Genomic DNA, 21927 nt, shown 5'->3' with positions numbered 1-21927 from the left:
CAAACAAAGATGCTGCATACATGCAACACGAGCAGTTTTTAATCTAAATTACATTGTATAATTTCGAAATTTGAGGCAAAAACAGATTGGTTTGACTTCAGTTTTGTGAAACTATACATAATAATAATTGTTACATCCCTAGTGGCCACACACAATATTGACACTTTGGGCCCAATTTGGACATTTTCACTTAGGGGTGTACTCACTTTTGTGGCCTGCGGTTTAGACATTAATGGCTGTGTGTTGAGTTATTTTGAGGGGACAGCAAATTCACACTGTTATACAAGCTGTACACTCACTACTTTACATTGTAGCAAAGTGTCATTTCTTCAGTGTTGTCACATGAAAAGATATAATAAAGTATTTACAAAAATGTGAGGGGTGTACTTACTTCTGTGAGATACTATATATGTGCCACTCAAAAGATTGGGATCAGTATGATTTTTAGTATTTTTTTAAATAAGTAAATACTTTAATTCCGCAATGAACTGTTCAAAAGAGACCGTAAAGACATTTACAGTCTTACAAAAGTTGTTTTTGTCCTTTCCATTCATCAAAGAATCTTGAATGACAATATATATTTACACAAAAATATTAAGCAGCACAATTGTTTTCAGCGTTGGTAATAATAAGAAATACTTCTTTAAAATATACTTCAAATATATTAAAACAGAAAACATTTATTTATAATTGTAATAATATTTTACAATATTTTTACTGTGTGTTTTTACTTTTACTTTTTTTTTTTTTTCAAATAAATGCAACCTGGTGAGCATAAGAGACTTCTTTCAAAAACATTTTAAAATCTTATGGCCTTTTATTTTAAAATATAAATCTTAATTCTTTAAATAAATCATGACTTTAAATCAATAAATAAATCATCTTTGTTTATTTATTTTAATTAGATGTATTTTTATGGAATAACCCATGAGAGAATGTGCAGTTCACTAATTTTTACTATGGTTTAGAGTGTAATCATGTAAAGTGTCACTAACTCAGCCACTAATGGCTTGTTGCCTTTGTAAAACTGCAGAAATGGCAGTATGTTAAAGGACACCAATATCTGAACAGTTACTTTTATTATAAAAGGGTTATTCGTATCATTATAAATAATTCAACGAATGTGCAATCACGCAAAATATGTCAGCTATTACGTCACAGCTTCTGTCTGACTGTCGGTCTGACCATTCATCTTGGAATCTGTGCCTCTTTGTCTAAGTTTGTCTCCAAGCTTTTTAAGAACATGTGAATCACTTTGTCCTTGTCTATATTAAGCTGCTAGGCTTTATCCCCACAAAACTGCAAGACTATATGACAAAAAGCTTAACTTGGGAAGTTAACACATTTTAAAATCTTGGTGACATTTTTGCCTTGTCAGATGAATTGGATTTTGTCCTTTTCGTGTGGACAAGGTGTGATCATCCCTTTTAATGTCATGCCATCAGCTGCAATTACGGCTGTTTAGCAGGTCCATTCAGATTGGATGTCATATAAATGCATTCAAGTGTATGTAAGGTGTTACTATTTTGTCTCCCTGCAGAATGTGCGCCGTATTTGGAGGAATTTATTGTCTGCGGCACTCAGTGCAGTGCCTGGTTGTGGACAAGGCGGCAAACAAGGAAGTATCTCCCCCCTGATTCAGTTTTCATACATTAACACACATTTAAAAAATAAAAAAAACTCATAAGACACAGAAATTCAATTAGGTAAGTAGATTTACTTCCTCCTCTGGTTGATTCACGCCACTTCAGTATCCCAAGGCTGATCAGAGCTCGTTTGTGTACAGGGTACTCAAAAACAAGGCCAAGAGATGGCGCACATGAGTGAATGGGGGGGATATTCGGAATATAGATATGAAATTAATTTTCAGGGAGACAGCGGTACCAGCCCCCCCTTAAGCAGCCGAGCTCGGGAGACAAATCACAGACTCTGCCACTTGGGCCGGCGATGAGTGATGCCGCTTTTTCCTCGTGGCCTTACCTCCACTAATTGATTTTCATCTGAAGACAAAAAAGCCCTCTGTTGCTGCCTCTTAAAAAATGAGAGTTCATCTCCCGTCTCCCTTGATTAATCTGTGCTGATAATGTGCGTCAGAAGACAAATCACAGACTCTGCCACTTGGGCCGGCAATGAGTGATGCCGCTTTTTCCTCGTGGCCTTACCTCCACTAATTGATTTTCATCTGAAGACAAAAAAGCCCTCTGTTGCTGCCTCTTAAAAAATGAGAGTTCATCTCCCGTCTCCCTTGATTAATCTGTGCTGATAATGTGCGTCAGGCACCACCAGAAAGGCCTTTAATGAGTTTCAAAGGTGGATTGTTGTCATAAACTAGGTTAGATTGGGGTTTTTCCCCTCTCTTTATTCCTCTCTCATTCTTTGGCCTTCTCTTTGGCAATATATTGAGTTTCTTTCATCTTGCTGTTGAATGACCCAGGGGGCTTGGATTCCTCTGGATGTAGCACACGGACACTTACACATGTGATAGCATTAGCTTACTAGTGTAAAGGCTATGGCGTATCATGGCGGCGCAGCAACTCTCAAATTAGATGAATTTTCCTGTAGTTTATCAGAAAATCATAAATTGCTCGTAAGCTAGTAATCGGGCATATCAACACAATTAGGGCTGGGTAAAAATATTGCTTCTCTGATTAATTGCGATCTCGGTATCAATTCTTAAAATTAAAAAAACATTCTTCTACTCCGCAGCAGCACATCTGTTACGACAGCTCCATGGCAAATTGTGTCACATTTTCCCTGAGTCCAAATTGAGTTATAACATACAGAGTATACAGTGTAGTTCAATTCATGAACAAACGACTCTCACGAACCAGCTCTTTTTAGTGACTCAAAAAAACAAAACAAAACAAAAAACGTATAGTGCAACCAGTGAACCAAAGGACAATGTATAATCATTTTAACATTATTATAATAACAGTTTAACTATACAGTATAGTTTGGACCCTGTTGTTAATTTTTAAAATACTATTAAAATCTAGTAGTAATTATATATTATAGATAATATTGAATTTAAATGTTATTTTCTAGAAGAGTCATATAATTTACAGCAGTACCCCAGAGAGGATTTGTTTCATAGTTCAACATTATAACTGAAATAAGATTGAATGAAAATCACATAAAACCAAATAAAAAAATGAATCAAAACAAACAGAAAGCTGAATTGAATCAAAGCAAAAGCTTGTGAATCAGAATCAAATATAATCGCAAAAATGTGCATGCGTACCTATTCATAAATCCGTCCAACCTGAATGGGTTGTTTTTGTTTTGCTGCTGTGCAAAAAAAAAAAAAAAATCTTGTGTGTGGCAATCCTTCTATGACTAGCACTTACCAACATCTACCTTTCAGAAAATCATGTAGTTGACATATTAACATATTAAACTCTAACATATCTAACAACTTTCAAAATTTGTTCTCCCAACATACTTTATTCACTCTTTTAGTAGGTCATTTGACAGAGGTCGGTTTTGATATGTGACGTCTGTCCCTGGATGCCGTCAGCCATCCCTACGGTCAGTTCTACTTGAGCAGAAGAAGTGTTCCTCAAAACTTAATGTAGCATACGAAAAACAACCAAGATGACCTTAATTGATAATTTACTGTAAGTTCTTTCTGATCGCCACCAATGCCATGGAATAAAGAACCCCAATATAACTGGAGCACTTAGAAGTTTCAAGGCAAATTCTTTCAACCATATTGGATTGGAGCCAGACTCAGCTGTCCGGGGCTGGTGAGGATCTGGGGTGGGAGCTGGCAGAGCTCCAAACCAAGGTGTCCATCAGACCCTGAGCTCAGTCTATAAAGCATCGCCTAGAGTGTAGCGTGGACCGTCCATGCCCTCCACCAGTGGCGCCCCGTGTGGAGTCAGCCCTGCGCTGGAGGTTAGCGTCATACATCATCGATGGAAAAAGTTTTATGAAGGTGAAAAAAAAACTGGCAAGGTGTCTGGCAGGCTGAACAATGATTTTAATTTCCCTGGCATCATAAATTACCGCCTTATGTCTGCTCTTATTACAGACATAAAGCAGAAAAGGGTAGAGCCAGATTAATAATGCAGCAGAGGATTACAGACCCTCAAATCCCACCTGCCACTCCATGCGGCGGGAACGGTCCAGCGCTGTCCGCTTTGTTACCGCCTCGACAGGCAACTCAATCACATGTCCGTATTCATTTGTCCGAATTAATTTCACATGTCAACAAAACCAGGCCTGTGATGATTTCTTCTGTCACTCGTGGTTTCTTCTTCTGCTTAGTAATAAAATACCTTTTTCGGGGTTACATTGAAAAAAGCACCCAACCCATATGCTGTCGACTATCCAAGTTGGAAATGTAATGCAACAGATATCGCTATTTGTGAATAACTTTCTTTTGCATGAGCGAGCAATACTAAAATGAAAAAATGTAGTTTCCATTTGAAGCGTGCAAAATGTGTAAAAAAAATTGATTAAAATATTTCTATTTAATAATCCGTATACTCTCTTTTGTCCATACGTGAATTAATGTGTACACAGATTTTTTTCAGTGATTTAAAACAATGGCATACTATTTTATGCAATATTTACCAAGACAAATAAGCTTCTTGCTTGTAATATCCGTCATGGTGTCATTCAGCATATGATCTGTTTAGCCAACACAAAACCACATTTGCAGAGAAGTATGTAAAACTCAAATGAGTTTGAACGCAAGGTTATCACTCTGATTGGTTCAGAGGCCACTGACGTGGTTTATGAAGGTGGTTTACTTACAGACTTACATTCTGTGTGTGGCGGCACTTCCCCTGGGGGAAATATATATGCATATAATGTAAATATAAAACAGCAGACGGGCTTATTGAAAGTACAAATTCATTCTCCGCCAGCAGGAGGCGCTTTTGGAGCAACAGAAATAGCAGTTTCCCCGGTAACGGCTGTAATGCTCTCATGAACACTACTTTATCAGGCATTATAAGAAGGATTAAATGAAAATTACATCAAAACTTTTCTGAATACAATCGGTTCCCTTCAAAAAATATACATTCATATAAAAACACCCATGCCGCGTTTTCATTTTGAAACAGTGCTCATGTTTATACAATGAAGTCAAAGCCTTTTGGAAAATCTGTTTGTGGCAGTCAGTGTTGATATTGTGGCGGGCTGCCACAAATAAACCAATGTATGGGAAACCCTGACTTGTATACTACTTACATGGAGTACTGACTGAGAGAACACTGCAGATAATTGTGAAAGATATATTGTTGTCGAAAACATTTTTTAAACAAAATCCAATCCAGGACTCAATCAATAAGGATTTTTTTTTCTGCTTGCCCAAAGTTCAAATAATTCCATCATTTTTGATACTGTTGTGATATTTGTATCAAAATCATTTATATGCTTAAAAATGTGTATATATTCTGTAGAATGTTTATTTTTATTAGGTTCAAATTCCGTTAGGTTTAAATTTACTTGAATGCAAATGAAAAACCTAATAAATTATTTGTAGTTAGGTTTTTTGTGAAGACAAAAATTATAATTTTTTAAAAATAAAATATATATTTAAAAAAAGTTATACTTTTTACTACATAAACTGTGTGTGTATGTATATATATATATATATATATGTACAGTATATATATATATATATATATATATATATATATATATATATATATATATACACTCTAGAATTTATATAAAAAATCCATTAGGTTTTTAATTTGCTTTAAAAAATGAAAGTTATACAGTCAAAGCTGAAATCGCTAAATTAACAATCTCAATTTTCAATACACACTAAAACAAATATTCAAGTTAAAGCATAAAAATATATGTATGTCATGCAATGTAAGATTGACCTGACTGTTTTGTCAATTGGCCTAAAACAGTCTTAGACTGTCTAAATTTATCGTTAAGCCCTGCAGTCATTTACGTAAATAAGTAGTTTGTTTGCTTGACTCCGAAGCAGCTTCCTGTGAGCAAAAGCGACCTACTACGGTTGCCCTCAGGTGTTATTAGGTTTGTGTAATGTATCCCGTATGGCTTTCTTTCACCCCATTGCATGACGATTGATTGGAAGCCCTCCGCTTCCTCTGCTAGTTCCTCCGAGTAAATAAATCTTCATTTACATAAACAGATCTGTCCTGCAGTCAATCTGGGCATTGAGGGGAAAATTATTCCGAGGCCTGACTTTTCGTCAGGGGAGGGAGACGCTCTCTTGCCCCTTTATTGTGTTGTGAAAGTCCATTTCAAGGATGTCACCCCCAGCCCATTAGTTTGGATAATGAGCCCTATAAAGCACATTTATAACTCTTGACATAACAAGCCAACAGATTCTCCTGTTCCTCCTTTTTCTCTCTCACTCGCTCTTTTCCTTCTCGGTTACAGAGATTAAAGGAGGAAAGGTCAAACCTGTGCCCTAAGTCAGTGGTTCACGACTGGTTTTGTTTCAAGTCCCAAATTTTAATAAAAATCTAACATGGATTTATTCCAGCAATATGCACAATTATTAACATCTCATTTTGACTTTTTGAATAAAATCCTATTCCTATAGTGATAAATGTAAAAGACAGACCACTTCTCTTTATAAGAAGAGCATTTAGTAGTAACCACCTGACCCATGAAGGGTGAGACAGCTAATATATGATGCTCTAGTCATTTAATATTTTATCTTCAAATCATAACCTGACCGTCTCTTGACCCTTTTGTGATTAAAGCAGTTTTTTTGGTAAAGAAAACTGAGATTTTTTTCTTGTCCTGATGCATCTTCTGTATTCATTTGTCATAGAGTTAAAGCTGTGATTGATACACGTGGTCAGAGGATCAGCTGCAGTCATTTTGTGGTTGAAGATTCGTACATCAGAGATGAACAAAGACAGAGCACAGCTTACAGGTAAGCAAATAATACCCCACAAAAGTGAAATTAGTATTCATAACTGTAATTAATGACAAACTCTCATTTCTACCATGAAAAACAGATATTGATCATCCCATCCAACTGCAGGTAGTGCTGTTATAATGAAGAGCGGGGCTCTACAGTGTTGACATTTCACCCAAATATGTGATCCTGGACCACAAAACCAGTCTTAAGTCGCTGGGGTATATTTGTAGCAATATTCAAAAATACATTGTATGGGTCAAAATGATAGATTTTTCTTTTATGCCAAAAATCATGTTCCATGAAGATATTTTGTACATTTCCTACTGTAAATATATTAAAACTGAATTTTTTATTAGTAATATGCATTGCTAAGAACTTCATTTGGACAACTTTAAAGGCGATTTTCTCAAAAATTTGATTTTTTTTGCACCCTCAGATTCCAGATTTTCAAATAGTTGTATCTCGGCCAAATATTGTCCTATCCTTACAAACCATACATCAATGGAAAGCTTATTTATTCAGCTTTCAGATGGTGTATAAATCTCAATTTCAAAAAATTGACCCTTATCCAGGGTCCAGGGTCACACATATAAGTTTCATAAACATATATATTTGATACTACTACAATAAAACTTTATACCTCCAATGACCAAAGTGATACATATTATAAGTTTTAATTTATTGTAATTATAAGGTTACATTTTTCCTAAAATATAAAATTACTTCTTTGTGAAATGCAAAATGAGATGTTTTGAGTAATGTTCATCCTGCGCAATTCTATACAATGAAAGCAAATTATGTTCAAATCTATAAAAGCACATGAAATCATCAAATGTTCCATATGAGTAGTGCACTATATTCTAAACTATCTTTGTGTGACGAATCCTAAATCACACTTTGCCTTTTCAACTTACAGATTTTCAAGCTCCCCAGTCTCTTAATATGTTCCACATATTTCATATATTCAAACATGTGTGAGGTTTGATGTTAATCTCCCCACTGGGTTGTAAGTTTCTCATACCATACAAATTGTGCCAAGTTTGTATTTGCTGAAGCAAAAAATTGATTTGAGAGCTTAAAATGCCCTGGTCATTCTATGCATTCATTGTATTGAAAGAGCAGTGACAACATTTCTCAAAACATCTTTAATTGTTACACAAAAGAAAGAAGGTCATATGTGTTCGGAAATTATATAAGGCTGAGTAATTGATATTTGGATGAACTATTCATTGCAATTTCTGTAAATTGAAAAAGCAAAATGTGGCTTAGGTCATTTAGAATTTTCTCTTTTCGGATAATCTCCTTCATAATATATGTTCTTTGTCTCTAATGATTCTTTTTCCTATTCACCTTGTCATTTTTTAAGGACTTTAATTCTAATTCTCTTTCTCCATCTTCACAGGCAGATATCTCGAGCAGTGCTCATCACAGACCGATCTGTGCTACCTTCTGAATCGGATCAGCTGGTATTAAGCTTTCTTTCTTTCTTTCGTTTGTTTGTTTGTTTGTTTTTCTTTCATTTGTTCTTTTAGTTTTGTATATTCTTTTTTTATTTGTTGTTGTTTTTTTCCAATGTATTAATTTGTTATTTCGTTTGTTTTATTCTTCCAGTTCATACTTTTATTTGTTCTTCTGCTTGTTCTTTTTTATGTACTTTAGTTTATATTTCTTTTTGTTTTGTTTTCGTTTCTTTTTTATTTGTTTGTTTGTTAATTCTTTCATACTTTCATTTGTTTTTCTCTTCTTTCATTTGTTTTTCTATTTGTGTTCATTCTTTAGTTTGTTCCTTATGCTTGTTCATGTGTTCTTCCTTTCGATTTATTTTCTTTTGTTTCTATGTATGGCCTCATGTTGCTGTACTTTCTTTCTTTCTTTCTGTCTTTCTTTGCATATTCACATGCACATTTAAAGGGCATTGACCCATCTCTGCTGTGTGTGTGTGTGTGAATGTGAGAGTTTGTGTAGCGCGTTTCTTGCCTGCCTTGCACTTTTGCTTTTCAACTTGTATTGCATTACATCTTTTTTATGCTGCATATCACGTTTGGATGGATTCTTGGGACACGTCCAAGATTCAGCAGGCATAGATGCAACAAAACATCAGAGCCGATTTGTGGGATCGTTACAATAGTTTTGACGTCCCGTTCTTGAGCGTAACATTCCAAAGTGAATTATGAGAGGAAAAAATAACCCGTTCAATGAAAGGACAGTAATTCTGTTTGCTGTTACGGGTTTAGAATTGGATAAATAAATCTTTCTGATGCGAGAGTGGATGGTGACACGCAAGCATCCTCTTAGGCTAATATGAGTGCTGTCCACCAGAGTACAGGAAAAGAAGCGGAGTGGTCAGCATACCTTCTGAATCCCAGCCCAATTTGCTCTCCATCAGGAATTCATGCTTGAATATTCAAAGCAGATCAGGAGAGGACGGAAAAGTGGGTGTAATTTATGCTCATTTTTATGCTCATTAGCCTCGGCGAACAGAAATTAATATCAGTGTCTTGACACAGTGTGGAAATGGAATATTACATGACTGTGTTTGACAAAACGTAATTAAATATTCAGGCTGGTTTTAATTAGCCGTTCATCCTTTGGAATGACAGTCGCCAAACGAGCATTCGGTCAACGCTCTCTCTTCCTCTTTCACACTTTTTTGGTTGGCATAGTTGTCACATTTGGACTTGATTAAAAAGCAGTTTTAACAGTTTAACTGTATGAAAACATTGTCTGGATTGAAATAACCAGGTTATATAGATACTGTTATAGTCACAAAATTCAGATAATAGGTTTTAGCTCTGTCTTGTTTGCATTATCATCTATGGCAGTATTTACTTAAACTCACAACATGGCTAAAATTAAAAATTTTTGTCATTTCGCTGTAAATTCTGCACTGTGTTTGTAGTGCCAGGGACAATTGGCTTGTCAGTCATATGTTTTATGTAAACTATAAGATGTAAGTATGTTTCCTGTTTTAATGGCAGATCTCACTGGTGACTATTCCTCCTCTGGAATCTTCTGCACCAGCTGTGAGGATGGTTGAGCTCTGTTCCTCCTCTATGACCTGCATGCCTGGCACCTGTGAGTTACACATCCACCGCAATCACACAATACATACCATGATCACACATCAGTTATACAGTTACCATAATCATATGGTAAATGCATGTAAATGCACCACGCTTTATCAAGCGTAACAATGATTTCCAAACAATTTGCAAATCTTCCTTTTGCCTGTTCCAAAATGTACCAACAACCTAGTTAACAGATACAATTACTACCATTTTTGTAGCAAGTCAAAGTCTACAAGGCCAATATATATAGACAAGATATATAGACCTTCGCGCCTGGCCTGAAGATAACTTCTGGTCTGTGTTTGTTTATCGTCTGGCTAGTGGCTAGTAATATGACGGCAACTACAAACGCAGTTAAAGTTAAGGTTATGAGTAGACTGAAGTAGGGCTGTGCAATTAATCGAAATTGCGATTAATTAACATGGATTGACACGGAAGTTTAGTAATTACACCATAAATGCATATAATTAAAGTCTACTGTTTCACAGTCAACACATGGCTTTTTGGCTAGATTTAAAACAAGGAAAAGTGCACTTTTAGATAAACAAGGCAATAATAGATGGCACTCGTGGTGGTAGTTAAACAAAGTTATATTTATTGAGTTTAAACGTGAATATGTCTATGAAAGATTGTATTACTGTACTGTGATAAAAGAGAATCACAATGCTGAAAAAGCATTTTCAGAAACAACATTTGGATTTGAAATCAAAATAATGGATAAATGTTGTGTTTGTGGTAAACAGCCGCGCATCAGGAGCGGACTGCAAACGCGTCCTGTGCGAAAGCACAATGAGTCCATGCTGCTTCTGCACCGCATACACATACTGTATACGCACTGCAGACGGAGTACGTGTGAACTTGGCGCAACAAATCTAGTTCAACATCTGAGGCAACGCCACAAAGAGCTCTATGACCAATGCATGGCAAAAAAAATCCCTGGACACGGGATTTTTTTTTTTTGTCGTATGTCTATTCTAGAGATATTTTGTTACACCTTTACTTAGTGATTATAAAAATGTTTCGGTTTCCTAAAGACAAGGGGATATGGCGAGCATGGATCACCGCTGTGCGAAGAGAGGCTTGGCAGCCAGGCAAGACATAAGGTGTGTTTGACTTGAAGCAGCGCTGTGCAGACTGATCGGTGTGTGACCTCGAAAGAGATTCAAAAGCATAAGGAGCCGTCTGGTCTCTCTAGTTCTCACTGTACTTTGATGTCACACACTGATCGGTCTGCGCAGCACTGCTTCAAGTCGAACACACCTATTGTTTTAACAGGCTAGCTAATGTAATTTACTTGTTATTTATTTTGCTTCTTATCAGAAATAATCTACTGTAGACTCTGTTGTTATTGATTTTTTGCAGAAGTTAAGTGTGGGCCACAAAAGCACATATGTTCAGTAATGCTTGTTTATGATGTTGCCATTGAAATCATCTATAAATGAATATATATATATATATATGTTTGTGTGTGTCTGTGTGTGCATGTTTTTTTTTTTTTTAAGGAAGTCCAGCTGCATTTATTTGGTCAAAAATATGGTAAAAACAATAATTTATTACAATTTAAAATAACTCTTTTCTAGTTGAATATATTTTAAAGTTTCATTTATTTCTGTTATGCAAAGCTGAATTTTTAGGATCATTAACATTATTATAAATTTCAAAAACTGTTTTTGCTGATTATTATTTTTTGAAAACCTTGATACACTACCTTTTAAAAGTTTGGGCAAGATTAAAAAAAAAAGTCAGTAATACTTTTATTCAGCAGGGGCGCATTAAATTGATCAAAAGTGACAGAAAACATTTATAATGATACAAAAGGTTTCTATTAAATTCTATAAAATAAATGCTGTTCTTTTTTTCTGTTCATCAAAGATGTTTTCAACATTGATAATAATCAAAAATGTTTCTCCTGCAGCAAATCAGCATGTTAGAATGATTTCTGAAGGATCATGAGACACTGAAGACTGGAGTAATGATGCTGAAAATTCAGCTTTGCATCACAGGAATTAATTACATTTAAAAAAAATACTATTCACCTATTTCACAATATTACTGTTCTTACTGGATTTTGATCAAGTAAATGCAGCCTTGGTCAGCATAAGAGACTTTCAAAACATTTATACACTTTTGACCAGTAGTGTATATACAGTGGTGTGAAAAAGTGTTGGCCCCCTTCCTGATTTCTTATTTTTTTGCATGTTTGTACTGTAAATGCTTCTTTTCTGTATTAATTTACAAAATGTAGAGTTTGAACTATCAGTGATCTTCCAAAACTAACATAACACTGATACACACTGATAGTCTTAAAGCACAGCCAAATGTCAAAACTGTCCTTCAAAACACTCAGTTCACCGCCCACGTCAGCTATGACTCCATCATTAACTCCATTGTTATTTATGAAAGTTATTCTGTTTGTTACACTGGCCCTATTTTGCTATCAATCATCGTGAAGGGGTAGATCAGGTGGGGATGGTGGAGTGGTTTTGGCGCAGGTCCCAGTGACTGACTCCGTCCTCACGGGGGAATGAAAAGCTTAATCAGCGGAACTCCTCTTCCTCTCTCTGGGAATTGAGTTCAGGGGAAATGATTGGAAGCTTTGCTGTGCTATAGCCCGATCCCACAGGGAGATGGATCATAGTCGTTCCTCTTTAAGTAATGCACTTCTACCTGAGAGCATCCCTCGCAATCAGCGGATGATGATGACCATGGCAGACATGCGTTCACAGGAGAAGATGCTCTTTATTTATCATTAACCACTTATGACAAGACTCTTTTAGTTACACTGCTGAGGATGTTAGATGTGCTCTCAAGGGCTCCAAGCAACACCACGACTATTGATTATAGACTTTGAAGGTGAAGTGTGTGATTTTGGGCCACTAGCAGGACCAAACAGAATTGCCAAAATTATATCCGCTCCAAACTCTACCTCAGGTTTGGCCTAATCTCATTACACTGGGAGCAAGTTTTAAGTATTTAAAGTATCAGTAAAAAATTTTGCATATTTCACATTTAAAATCTATATGAAATCAGAATAGGGACCCATTTTTTGCTTTATACTTTCAGCTTGAACCAATGGATATCAGTGTGTGGAGGACTTGGGAGTGCCACTTAAAAATATAATTAATCAATTTATTGATATTTAGTGATTTAGTTTAAAATGAATGAAATAGACATATTTAAAATTGTTTATTTAATTAAAGTTTAACTATGTATCTGTTAAATAATAAATCACTTTTCAGATTGACAATTTACAGGCATTTACAACTGTATATAGAATTTATTCTTAATGTAGTTCAATATTAACATAATAATTGAACAAGGACAATAATCATATGAAAGTGTAGTTGGTATTGTGAGAAGTATATTATAATTTTAAAAGTTATGATTGTTTAATGATTAAAAACAAATTTAAAATGCTTTATAAAAGTGCAATGTTACATTATACTACACTTTTAAGCTTGAATTTAAATGCATTTTTAAATATCTGTATTTATTTGTCAATTTGGAAAGTAAGTTATTTCCATTTTGATTTCTGAGTGAATACATTAATAATTGATTTATTTTAATTGATTGATTAATTGATTTGATATAATTTTTTTATACTTTATTATGTCTTTCAGTTCAAGCACATTTAATACAGTTATACAAATGAACATTTCCTTTAAAGACATCATATTTTTTACCAATTATTATTCCTCATTTTCCTTCTACTTTCTCTTCCCTCACTTTTTTTTCTTTTGTGTTAATACCCATCACCAATGCATAAAGAAAAAATAATAATAATAATTAGAACAATAACAAATACATGCCTAAACACTTTTTCATATAAAAAAGTAGAGAGAGAAAAAAAAAACTTTTAATATTATATTATTTTTAAGTGGGACTCCAAGTCATTTATATTTTCAGTGTTTGGTCTTATTAAATAATCTACATTTAACTTCACTTTAAAATATATCACAGTATGGAAGTCAAATGGATTATGAATGTTGCTGTTGATTATGCAGATTAAATATAATTTTTATTATATATATTTATTTAGTTTGTGCGACTTCAAATTATGCATCTTCATAAGTTTGGAATTCTTCCATGAATTTCATGTATACTGTAGGGGGGATGTATATTCTTATAAAAGTCTCCACTCAAATAGAACAGAAAAAAAACATTGTTTTTTCTTCAAGATTCTATACAGAACATTTGATGTCCATAACTGGGCATAATATGAATCCACCTGTAGTGCCAAAGTGTTCACTTTTTGAACTATCCAGGACTTTTAAAATCAGCCCCCGGAGTGTCTCTGGCTGTGGTGAGAATCTTTTTCAAAACTCTGCGGTGTCCCGTGTGTCTTTAGAGCCTTTAGCGACGCTGCACCTCCTGTCCCACTGGAGATGCCTACATGTGTGCGCCTTTCCACTGTGTGACACGGAGCCTATGTGCCGCCCTGAGCTGCCTGCACTGGAATCGTTCTCTTTGATCCTCACGCACACAATGTTGTACCACAGACCACAGGAAGAAACAATGGGGAAGTAATGATTAGCCTGGAAGTGGTCTGTAAACACTTGGGATTACCCGGGACATTTTCACAGATCCCAGTAGTAGAACTTCTCAGACCTTTATGAGGATTGAGATTTGTTGTTTTGAATTTTAGTGCCTGTTTCTTCTTTGCCCCTCTCCATCACTTTAAGGGCTACTTATAAGTAAAGCCAGAGCCTTTAGTAGTAGTTCTTGGCAGATTGTTAGCCAAGTTTGTCATACTTATTTAAACAATTCGTTTTTTGCTAGTAAAGTAAGCATGCTCTGACATGTTGCCTAGTGCAGCTTATAGGCAGCAGCTTGAATCCTATGGAAGATAGTTTCCACCATGGGATAACATTTTTTAAGAAGGTTATTGTTACTTTTCACGATTCAGATTTTTTTTCCCCCTCAAAATACTGACTTTTTTTCCCCAAAAGTTGAGAGGGAAACTCAGAATTGCGAGATGTAAACATTTTGAAAAAAAATTTTTTTCTCAGAATGGCAAGTTTATATCTAGTATATATTCGGGTACACAGGATCATATGGAAGCTTGTTTCTGGAATAAAGAATAAAAAAGGTAATTGGAATTTTTTAATCTCATAATTCAGACCTTTTTTCTCACAATTCTGAAGGAAAATTGTGAGATGTGTACTTCTGAGAGAAAAAAGGTCCGAATTGTGAGATAAAAAGTTACAATTACCTTTTTTATTCCGTGGTGGAAATGGGCTTTCATATGATGACTTGAATACACCTCTTTTATGATGAACATGAATTAAAATTCATTGATATTTTTTGGGGGGCATCCAAAAAAAGTGTATTACAGATACTACAATGAAGAAATGAAGAAAAAAAGAATAAAATTCTTGAAAAGAAAACCTTTAAGTAGTTTTCCACAATCCTACATTATTATTTCTTAGAAACAAAATAATATTGTAAAAAACAACAGCTTATTAATATTCAAAAACATTTGTCTGCCAAGTCATGTGGTTCAGCTAACATGCAGAGAAAACAAAAACTGAAAATTATATCATACAGAGAAACCCTGCAGACTCCTAGGTTGTAAAAACGTAAAACTTATTATTTTTATTAATAATTCATGATATTTGTTAAAAAAATTTGATTTTTTTAATTTGTGTATACAATTTATTTATTATATTTATTTTTGTATTTATTTAATTAATAATGATTACAGTGTTGTTGCTTTTTACCACATAGCATTATTATAAATTAGGGATGCACCGATATGAACATTTTGGCCGATACCGATAACCGATTATTCTTTATTTTTGAAAGCCGATAACCGATATGTTGGCCGATAAATCTATATCCAAATTGTTATATACTTTTTGAGAGCCTGATTACAAAAAAGGTCTCATCATTAAAAGCCACATCCCAAACACTTCAACATAAGCAGCCTAGTTTGAACGGTGTACGTTTAAAAAATACCTATTATAAATGTTAAAGATTTTTAACTTTTTTTTTTTTAGAAATGGTATAAAAGTTTTGTCTGAAACATATGACACAAAAAACAAAATATGACCCTCTTAATTGCTCTAAATGGTCTGTTGTGATCTTTTTTTCTCTCTCTTTTTTTCTCAGATTTGGTCCACTTGACCTGTTCATCATCTGGTAGGGCGCAGGAAGATCTTGCTCCAGTTGTATCTCAGTTGTTTCACGTTTCCACCATTCCTGGAGAGGAGCCTTCAGAAGGTAAGACCTGAACCAGCTCCTTCACTTCTGATTAAAACTCCCCATCATTTAAAACCCATTAAAATCTTCAGTCCTTCTGCGCATCGACCTCCGTTTGCGTATCCAGATACATCCTGCTAACAGTACTTAACTAACCTTGCCGCTCGTGTCAAAGAGAGATCATCTCTTCCTCTCTTTAAAGAAGAAAGATCTGGTATTGCTGTGACATTCAGTGAAGGGCTTACACAGAGACGTTATTGCCGATAACAGTGATTGATATTGATGGTGGTGTGGCAGGCAGGGGCCAGGAGCTGCTCCCATTGATTCCCATTATGCTCTGTCAGGGTCTGCTTGGCTTCTTCAGAGTGAATCTGAGCGCGACCTGTCACATATGACCTCACGTTACCTTCAGATCATAAGGGTGGAATCACATAGTGAGTTTGGATTTCAAAGATTCAATTTAAAATGTTATTTTAGTTGTACATGCTGGTAAAATGTCAGTATAGTAACTAAGTATCAGCAAAGCAGTAGGTCTTCCAAGATTTTATTATTGTGTGTGTGTGTATGTATGTATATGTATATACATACATTAAATAAAATAAACATAAAACAAATTTATTTCAATTTGTTGCCAAGGTAATTTCTCATTTTCATTTAGTTTAACTTAATGTCCTAAAATAACTTAAACTAAAATAAAAATTTATAAAAACGGTATTGGCACTTAAAAATTACAAAAATACACAAAAATTATTTAAAAAAATAAAATAAAAACATAAAATATAATTATAAAAACAGATTCAAAATATTAGTAAAAAACAATAATATCTCTTCTCAGTTATCCTAAAACAACACTGAGGTTTTCAAGTAACATTACTTTTTTCAAATATGCAGTAGTGTAGCCTGACAAACCACTTTTTTTGTAAAATAAAGCGCACAGCCTTACAGTTGAGTGAGCTATGGCAATAATCATGCTTTTCCTGGAATGTCCTCTCACTCCTGTTATTGAAGTGGTGTTAAGAAGGTACCATTCATTTTAGATGGTTCATTCAGACGTTTAATTTCAATAAATAGGTTTTAAAAAACTATTAATTTTTTAATAGTGTTCCCAGAAGCTTTCATATGTCATGTTACATGGGCTATTTTGTAAATTATATATATATTATTTTTATTTTTATTTTTTTTATATTAAACTAATTAAGAAATGTGAAAAAATTTGTATTTAGGGAATATAATAATTATTGATGTTACACCTGTAAAATGACAATACTAATATTTATGACTGCCTTAATTTTTTTCTATTTCATATATTAAACCATTCAGCTTATAGAAACCCGCAGAGAGCTCTTAAAGCTTCTCTTTTTTGACAACAGCTGGTTTATAATCACTTCACATCACCAGTTCAGGAAGTAGTTGGCATGTTGGTTTTGCAGTGGTAATTGCACAGTATAAGCGATCCAAACTCAGAGCACATGCAGAGATGAGTTTGTGTGGAGCAGCATTTACTGCTCTGAGACACTGAAAGCACTGTGAGCTGCTTGCGTGTAAAAGAAAAAGAAAAAAACGGTCTATTCTTCACTTTGAAACATGCAGTGCATATATTTATGTAATTAAATTGCAGTCTTTGTGATTTGATAATCGTACTAAGCCATATAACGATATAATTTTGACTAGTTTAGCTACTTTAAATTGTAGGTAGTTTTTACCTTGATTTGATTTCATTTCCTGATACTCATCTTTACCTGCAGCTTCATGTCATTGTTGATAATTCCTAAAATGTGCCAGTTTATCATAATTTGTGTAATAACAGCGTCTTGACTCCAGATAAGTGTGATGGTGAGATGCCTCTCTTATTTGATTGTAGTAAGTTCAAGGTCATCTAGGCCATGGCATTCTCAACTCTCCTCACTCCTTCCAACAAACTCAATCTCCCGCTATCAGCCAGCATTTCAACACACCTATAATCTTTATCACTCTTCCATCATACACATACTCTCCTTGAAGCGTTACTTTTTTCTATTGATTCTTGATGTGAATTTAAGTACTTCTGTGGTTCAAGACAATAGAAATGTTATAATTGTTTCTTTGTGTGTGTGTGTGAGCATGTGTGCTCAGGTGCATGGCCGGCACAGCGGGGGGGGTGGGATGCGGGGCCCCGCTGGGCGACACACAGCCTTTTTATCACAGGAATGAGCTAGTACTATTTTAATTAAAATGTCAGAACAAATACTGGCAGAGGTCTTGAGGATGAATCGCTAGATAAGAAGAGCAGTGGGCCAGAACAGGTCAGAGAGACAAAGTCACCTGGGTAGATCTTCATTCATCCCCATGGTCAAAGCACTGTGTGTGTGTGTGAGAGAGAGAGAGAGTCTGTTTTGATCATGATGGAGCCAAATGGAGCAAATAAACAACAACTAGTGCAGATTTCCTAGAGGATTTTAAACCCTTCAGAAAGATCAAGGCTTATATGATCGCATGTAGACTATATTAAATGAAACGGATTGCTATTACTATTACTTCTCATATTCAGGGTTAGTGACTTGAACAACCCATAACACTCAAAACACATCTCAGAACCCCTTAGTGACCAACAGCATAAACCTCTGACACCTTAGCTACCTCATAGTCTGCTAAAAAAAGACCTTAGCATCACATAGCAACAGGCAAAAAAACACTCCAAACATTTTAGCGACTTCTTAGTGTCTCACTCACTGATGGGCCAACAGCATAAACCTCTGACACCTTAGCTACCTCATAGTCTGCTAAAAAAAAAACACTCTGAGGACCTTAGCATCACATAGCAACAGGCAAAAAAACACTCCAAACATTTTAGCGACTTCTTAGTGTCTCACTCACTGATGGCAGATCAAGTGCACAACGCATGAGTTGACCAATACACAGTCTTTAATAATAATCCACAGAAGAACAGACAGGAAATCCAGGAAGACAGGCAACCAACGCAGTGTACGCATAAACTGAACAGAAATGGGGAGTACTTGTACAAAAGCAAGAGAGGGACTAATGACTAAATTAACAGGACACAGGTGAACTGAATGAACTAATCAAGGGAACTAAGGAAAACTAGGTCAAGGAACAAAACTAAGCAGGAGAACAGGAAATGAAAGAAACACAACCAAAGTCCATGAACGGAACATAACTGTGACACTTAGCAATGTACTAAAAATGTCCCTGAACGCCTTAGTGACTATAGAGTGCATTAGTCCCCACCCACTTTTTCAACTGTGCTGATTGATAAAGTATTTTACCCATTCATTTTCCCATTGGGATTTTAAAAAAGTGTTATTCAAAGTTCAAACTTTGATTTGAAGCAAAAAAAATAATGAAAATCAGATCATAAAAAAAGGTACAAGTTATTTGGTGTATCTATAGAAGCACAACATTTTAAGTTTATTGCAAAATATGCACATGTATACAAATATATACGCATTTTGAGAACATGGGGAGACCGACACGATTATGTCATTCACTGAGCTTCATGGGAGGGGGCGGAGCTAAGGAGCTCTTTTGGGCATGCTTTGCTCACTGCAACACTGATTGGTGGGATTTTCTGTGTATGTTAAACTATTTTAAAATAAGTTTAAAAATAAAAATTTATGCAAACTGATGGGTGCAACAAATTGACAACCTCGGAGCTCACAACAGGTATGTCTTAAAGTTTAACGGTTCTTTTAAAAAATGAGTTTCCCTGTGGAGAAAACGAATGAGGTTTTACTTCCGAAACCCGATTGTTGCACTCTAGTTGTGACATGATTAAAAAACACTCTATTAGCCACTGCATAGCAACATGGTAGCAACAGACTAATCGTAGCATGTTCTTGTCATGACCATTGACGTTTTGCTTTACACTCAGGTAGGGAACAGATTCATTTTGCACTCTACACCACTCTGAGCACCTTAGTGACAGCATAGCTTTCACAACCACATGGCAATGTGATAAAAACACCTTAGCAACTGCATAGTAAAGTGCTAAAAAGCACTTAAAATAACTTAGCATATACCTGCATAGCAACATCCTGGTAACCACCTACAACACATTTTCATCATGATGGTGAGATTTGCACAGGCAAACACTCTACATTGAACTTTTTTAAATATTTTCATAATATAAGATATTATAAGTAGATGGTCTTTTTAAAAAGGTTGTAGAGAGCATTGTTGGTTCAGTGTGTGTGTTTGTACTTAACCATATTTCGGGGACAAATTTGTACTCAAAAGTGAGCTAAACCTTACAAAATCTCCAAAAACCTCCCTTTGGGGACGTCCTAATTTGTAAAACTGGTATAAAAATAAGGTAAACAAAGTTTTTTTTTTTTATTGTAAAAATGCAGAAAGTTTTCTGTGAGGGGTAGGGTTAGGATTTGCTTATAAAATCTATAACTATCTGTATATAAAAACAATAGAAGTCTATGTAATGTCCCCATTTAGATAGCTAAGTAAACGTGTGTGTGTGTGTGTGTTTGTGTTTTTCTATTCTGGTGGGGACTTAAACCTGACTACACACAGACTCATGGGGACTCATGTCACGATGCTGAGGCAGTGTGCCAGTGTGTGTTAGAGGGTGATTGTGGTTTGGGAGGTTTGCAGCTGCAGGCATGTGTTAGCTGCCATCAGGAGTGCTGCTGTATGCTAATCTGACATTTGTCACATCTGGGAGCGTGTGTGTCTGTGTGTATGACCGAACCTGTGCCCAAACACATGAATACTTACACATACTTCAATAGAATTGTTCACACTTAATATATAAGATGAAATATAATAACCAAACATAGATTTATATAAAGTAGTATACTTTATAAAAAAAAGTAGTCTTTGAATTTCACTCACTTTGATTGAGACATTGAATCATACAGTACGTTAAACCAAGAAACGAAACACCACTGCTGTGTGTTGCTTGGAGACATGCAACGCTTGATTCTGATTTGCCCTCATTTGGAATTATTTTTGTTAGCAGCACAAAAACAGGAAGTATTATATCATCTTTTTTTGTATTATATTATTAATGTATACACTACCATTCAAACGTTTGACGTCTGTAAGATTTTTTTAAATGCTTCTGCTCACCAAGGCTGGATTTATTTGACCAAAAATACAGTAGAAACATTAATAGTATTGTGAAAGTATTGTGAAATAAATATTGTTACAATAGTATTACAAATATGCAGTTATTTTAACTGTTTTTTTAATGTGTGTGTGTATATATATATATATATATATATATATATATATATATATAGTGGGTACGGAAAGTATTCAGACCCCCTTACCCCCTTAACTCTTTGTTATATTGCAGCCATTTGCTCAAATCATTTAAGTGAATTTTTTTTCCTCATTAATGTACACACAGCACCCCATATTGACAGAAAAACACAGAATTGTTGACGTTTTTGCAGATTTATTAAAAAAGAAAAACTGAAACATCACATGGTCCTAAGTATTCAGACCCTTTGCTGTGACACTCATATATTTAACTCGGGTACTGTCTATTTCTTCTGATCATCCTTGAGATGGTTCTACACCTTCATTTGTGTCCAGCTGTGTTTGATTATACTGATTGGACTTGATTAGGAAAGCCACACACCTGTCTATATAAGACCTTACAGCTCACAGTGCATGTCAGAGCAAATGAGAATCATGAGGTCAAAGGAACTGCCTGAAGAGCTCAGAGACAGAATTGTGACAAGGCACAGATCTGGCCAAGGTTACAAAAAAAATTCTGCTGCACTTAAGGTACCTAAGAGCACAGTGGCCTCCATAACCCTTAAATGGAAGACGTTT

General features: G+C 35.1%; 1 protein-coding gene across 1 annotated transcript in view; it reads left to right on the top strand.

The window, feature by feature from the left end:
* Positions 1-21927, top strand: part of LOC107587276 (rab proteins geranylgeranyltransferase component A 2-like) — a 55656-nt gene that overhangs the window by 29926 nt on the left and 3803 nt on the right. Inside the window, exons 9-13 of the mRNA XM_016274993.1 lie at positions 1541-1618; positions 6773-6877; positions 8268-8331; positions 9844-9940; positions 16045-16155. Of these exons, the coding sequence (XP_016130479.1) occupies positions 1541-1618; positions 6773-6877; positions 8268-8331; positions 9844-9940; positions 16045-16155 (455 nt within the window). The remainder of the gene's footprint in view (positions 1-1540; positions 1619-6772; positions 6878-8267; positions 8332-9843; positions 9941-16044; positions 16156-21927) is intronic.

Source organism: Sinocyclocheilus grahami, unplaced genomic scaffold (genome assembly GCF_001515645.1).
Source record: "Sinocyclocheilus grahami isolate Dianchi unplaced genomic scaffold, SAMN03320097.WGS_v1.1 scaffold91.1, whole genome shotgun sequence".
In the NCBI taxonomy this organism is placed as follows: domain Eukaryota; kingdom Metazoa; phylum Chordata; class Actinopteri; order Cypriniformes; family Cyprinidae; genus Sinocyclocheilus; species Sinocyclocheilus grahami.
The sequence above is the reverse complement of the archived record's forward strand: the minus strand, read 5'-3'. Positions and strand labels throughout refer to the sequence as shown.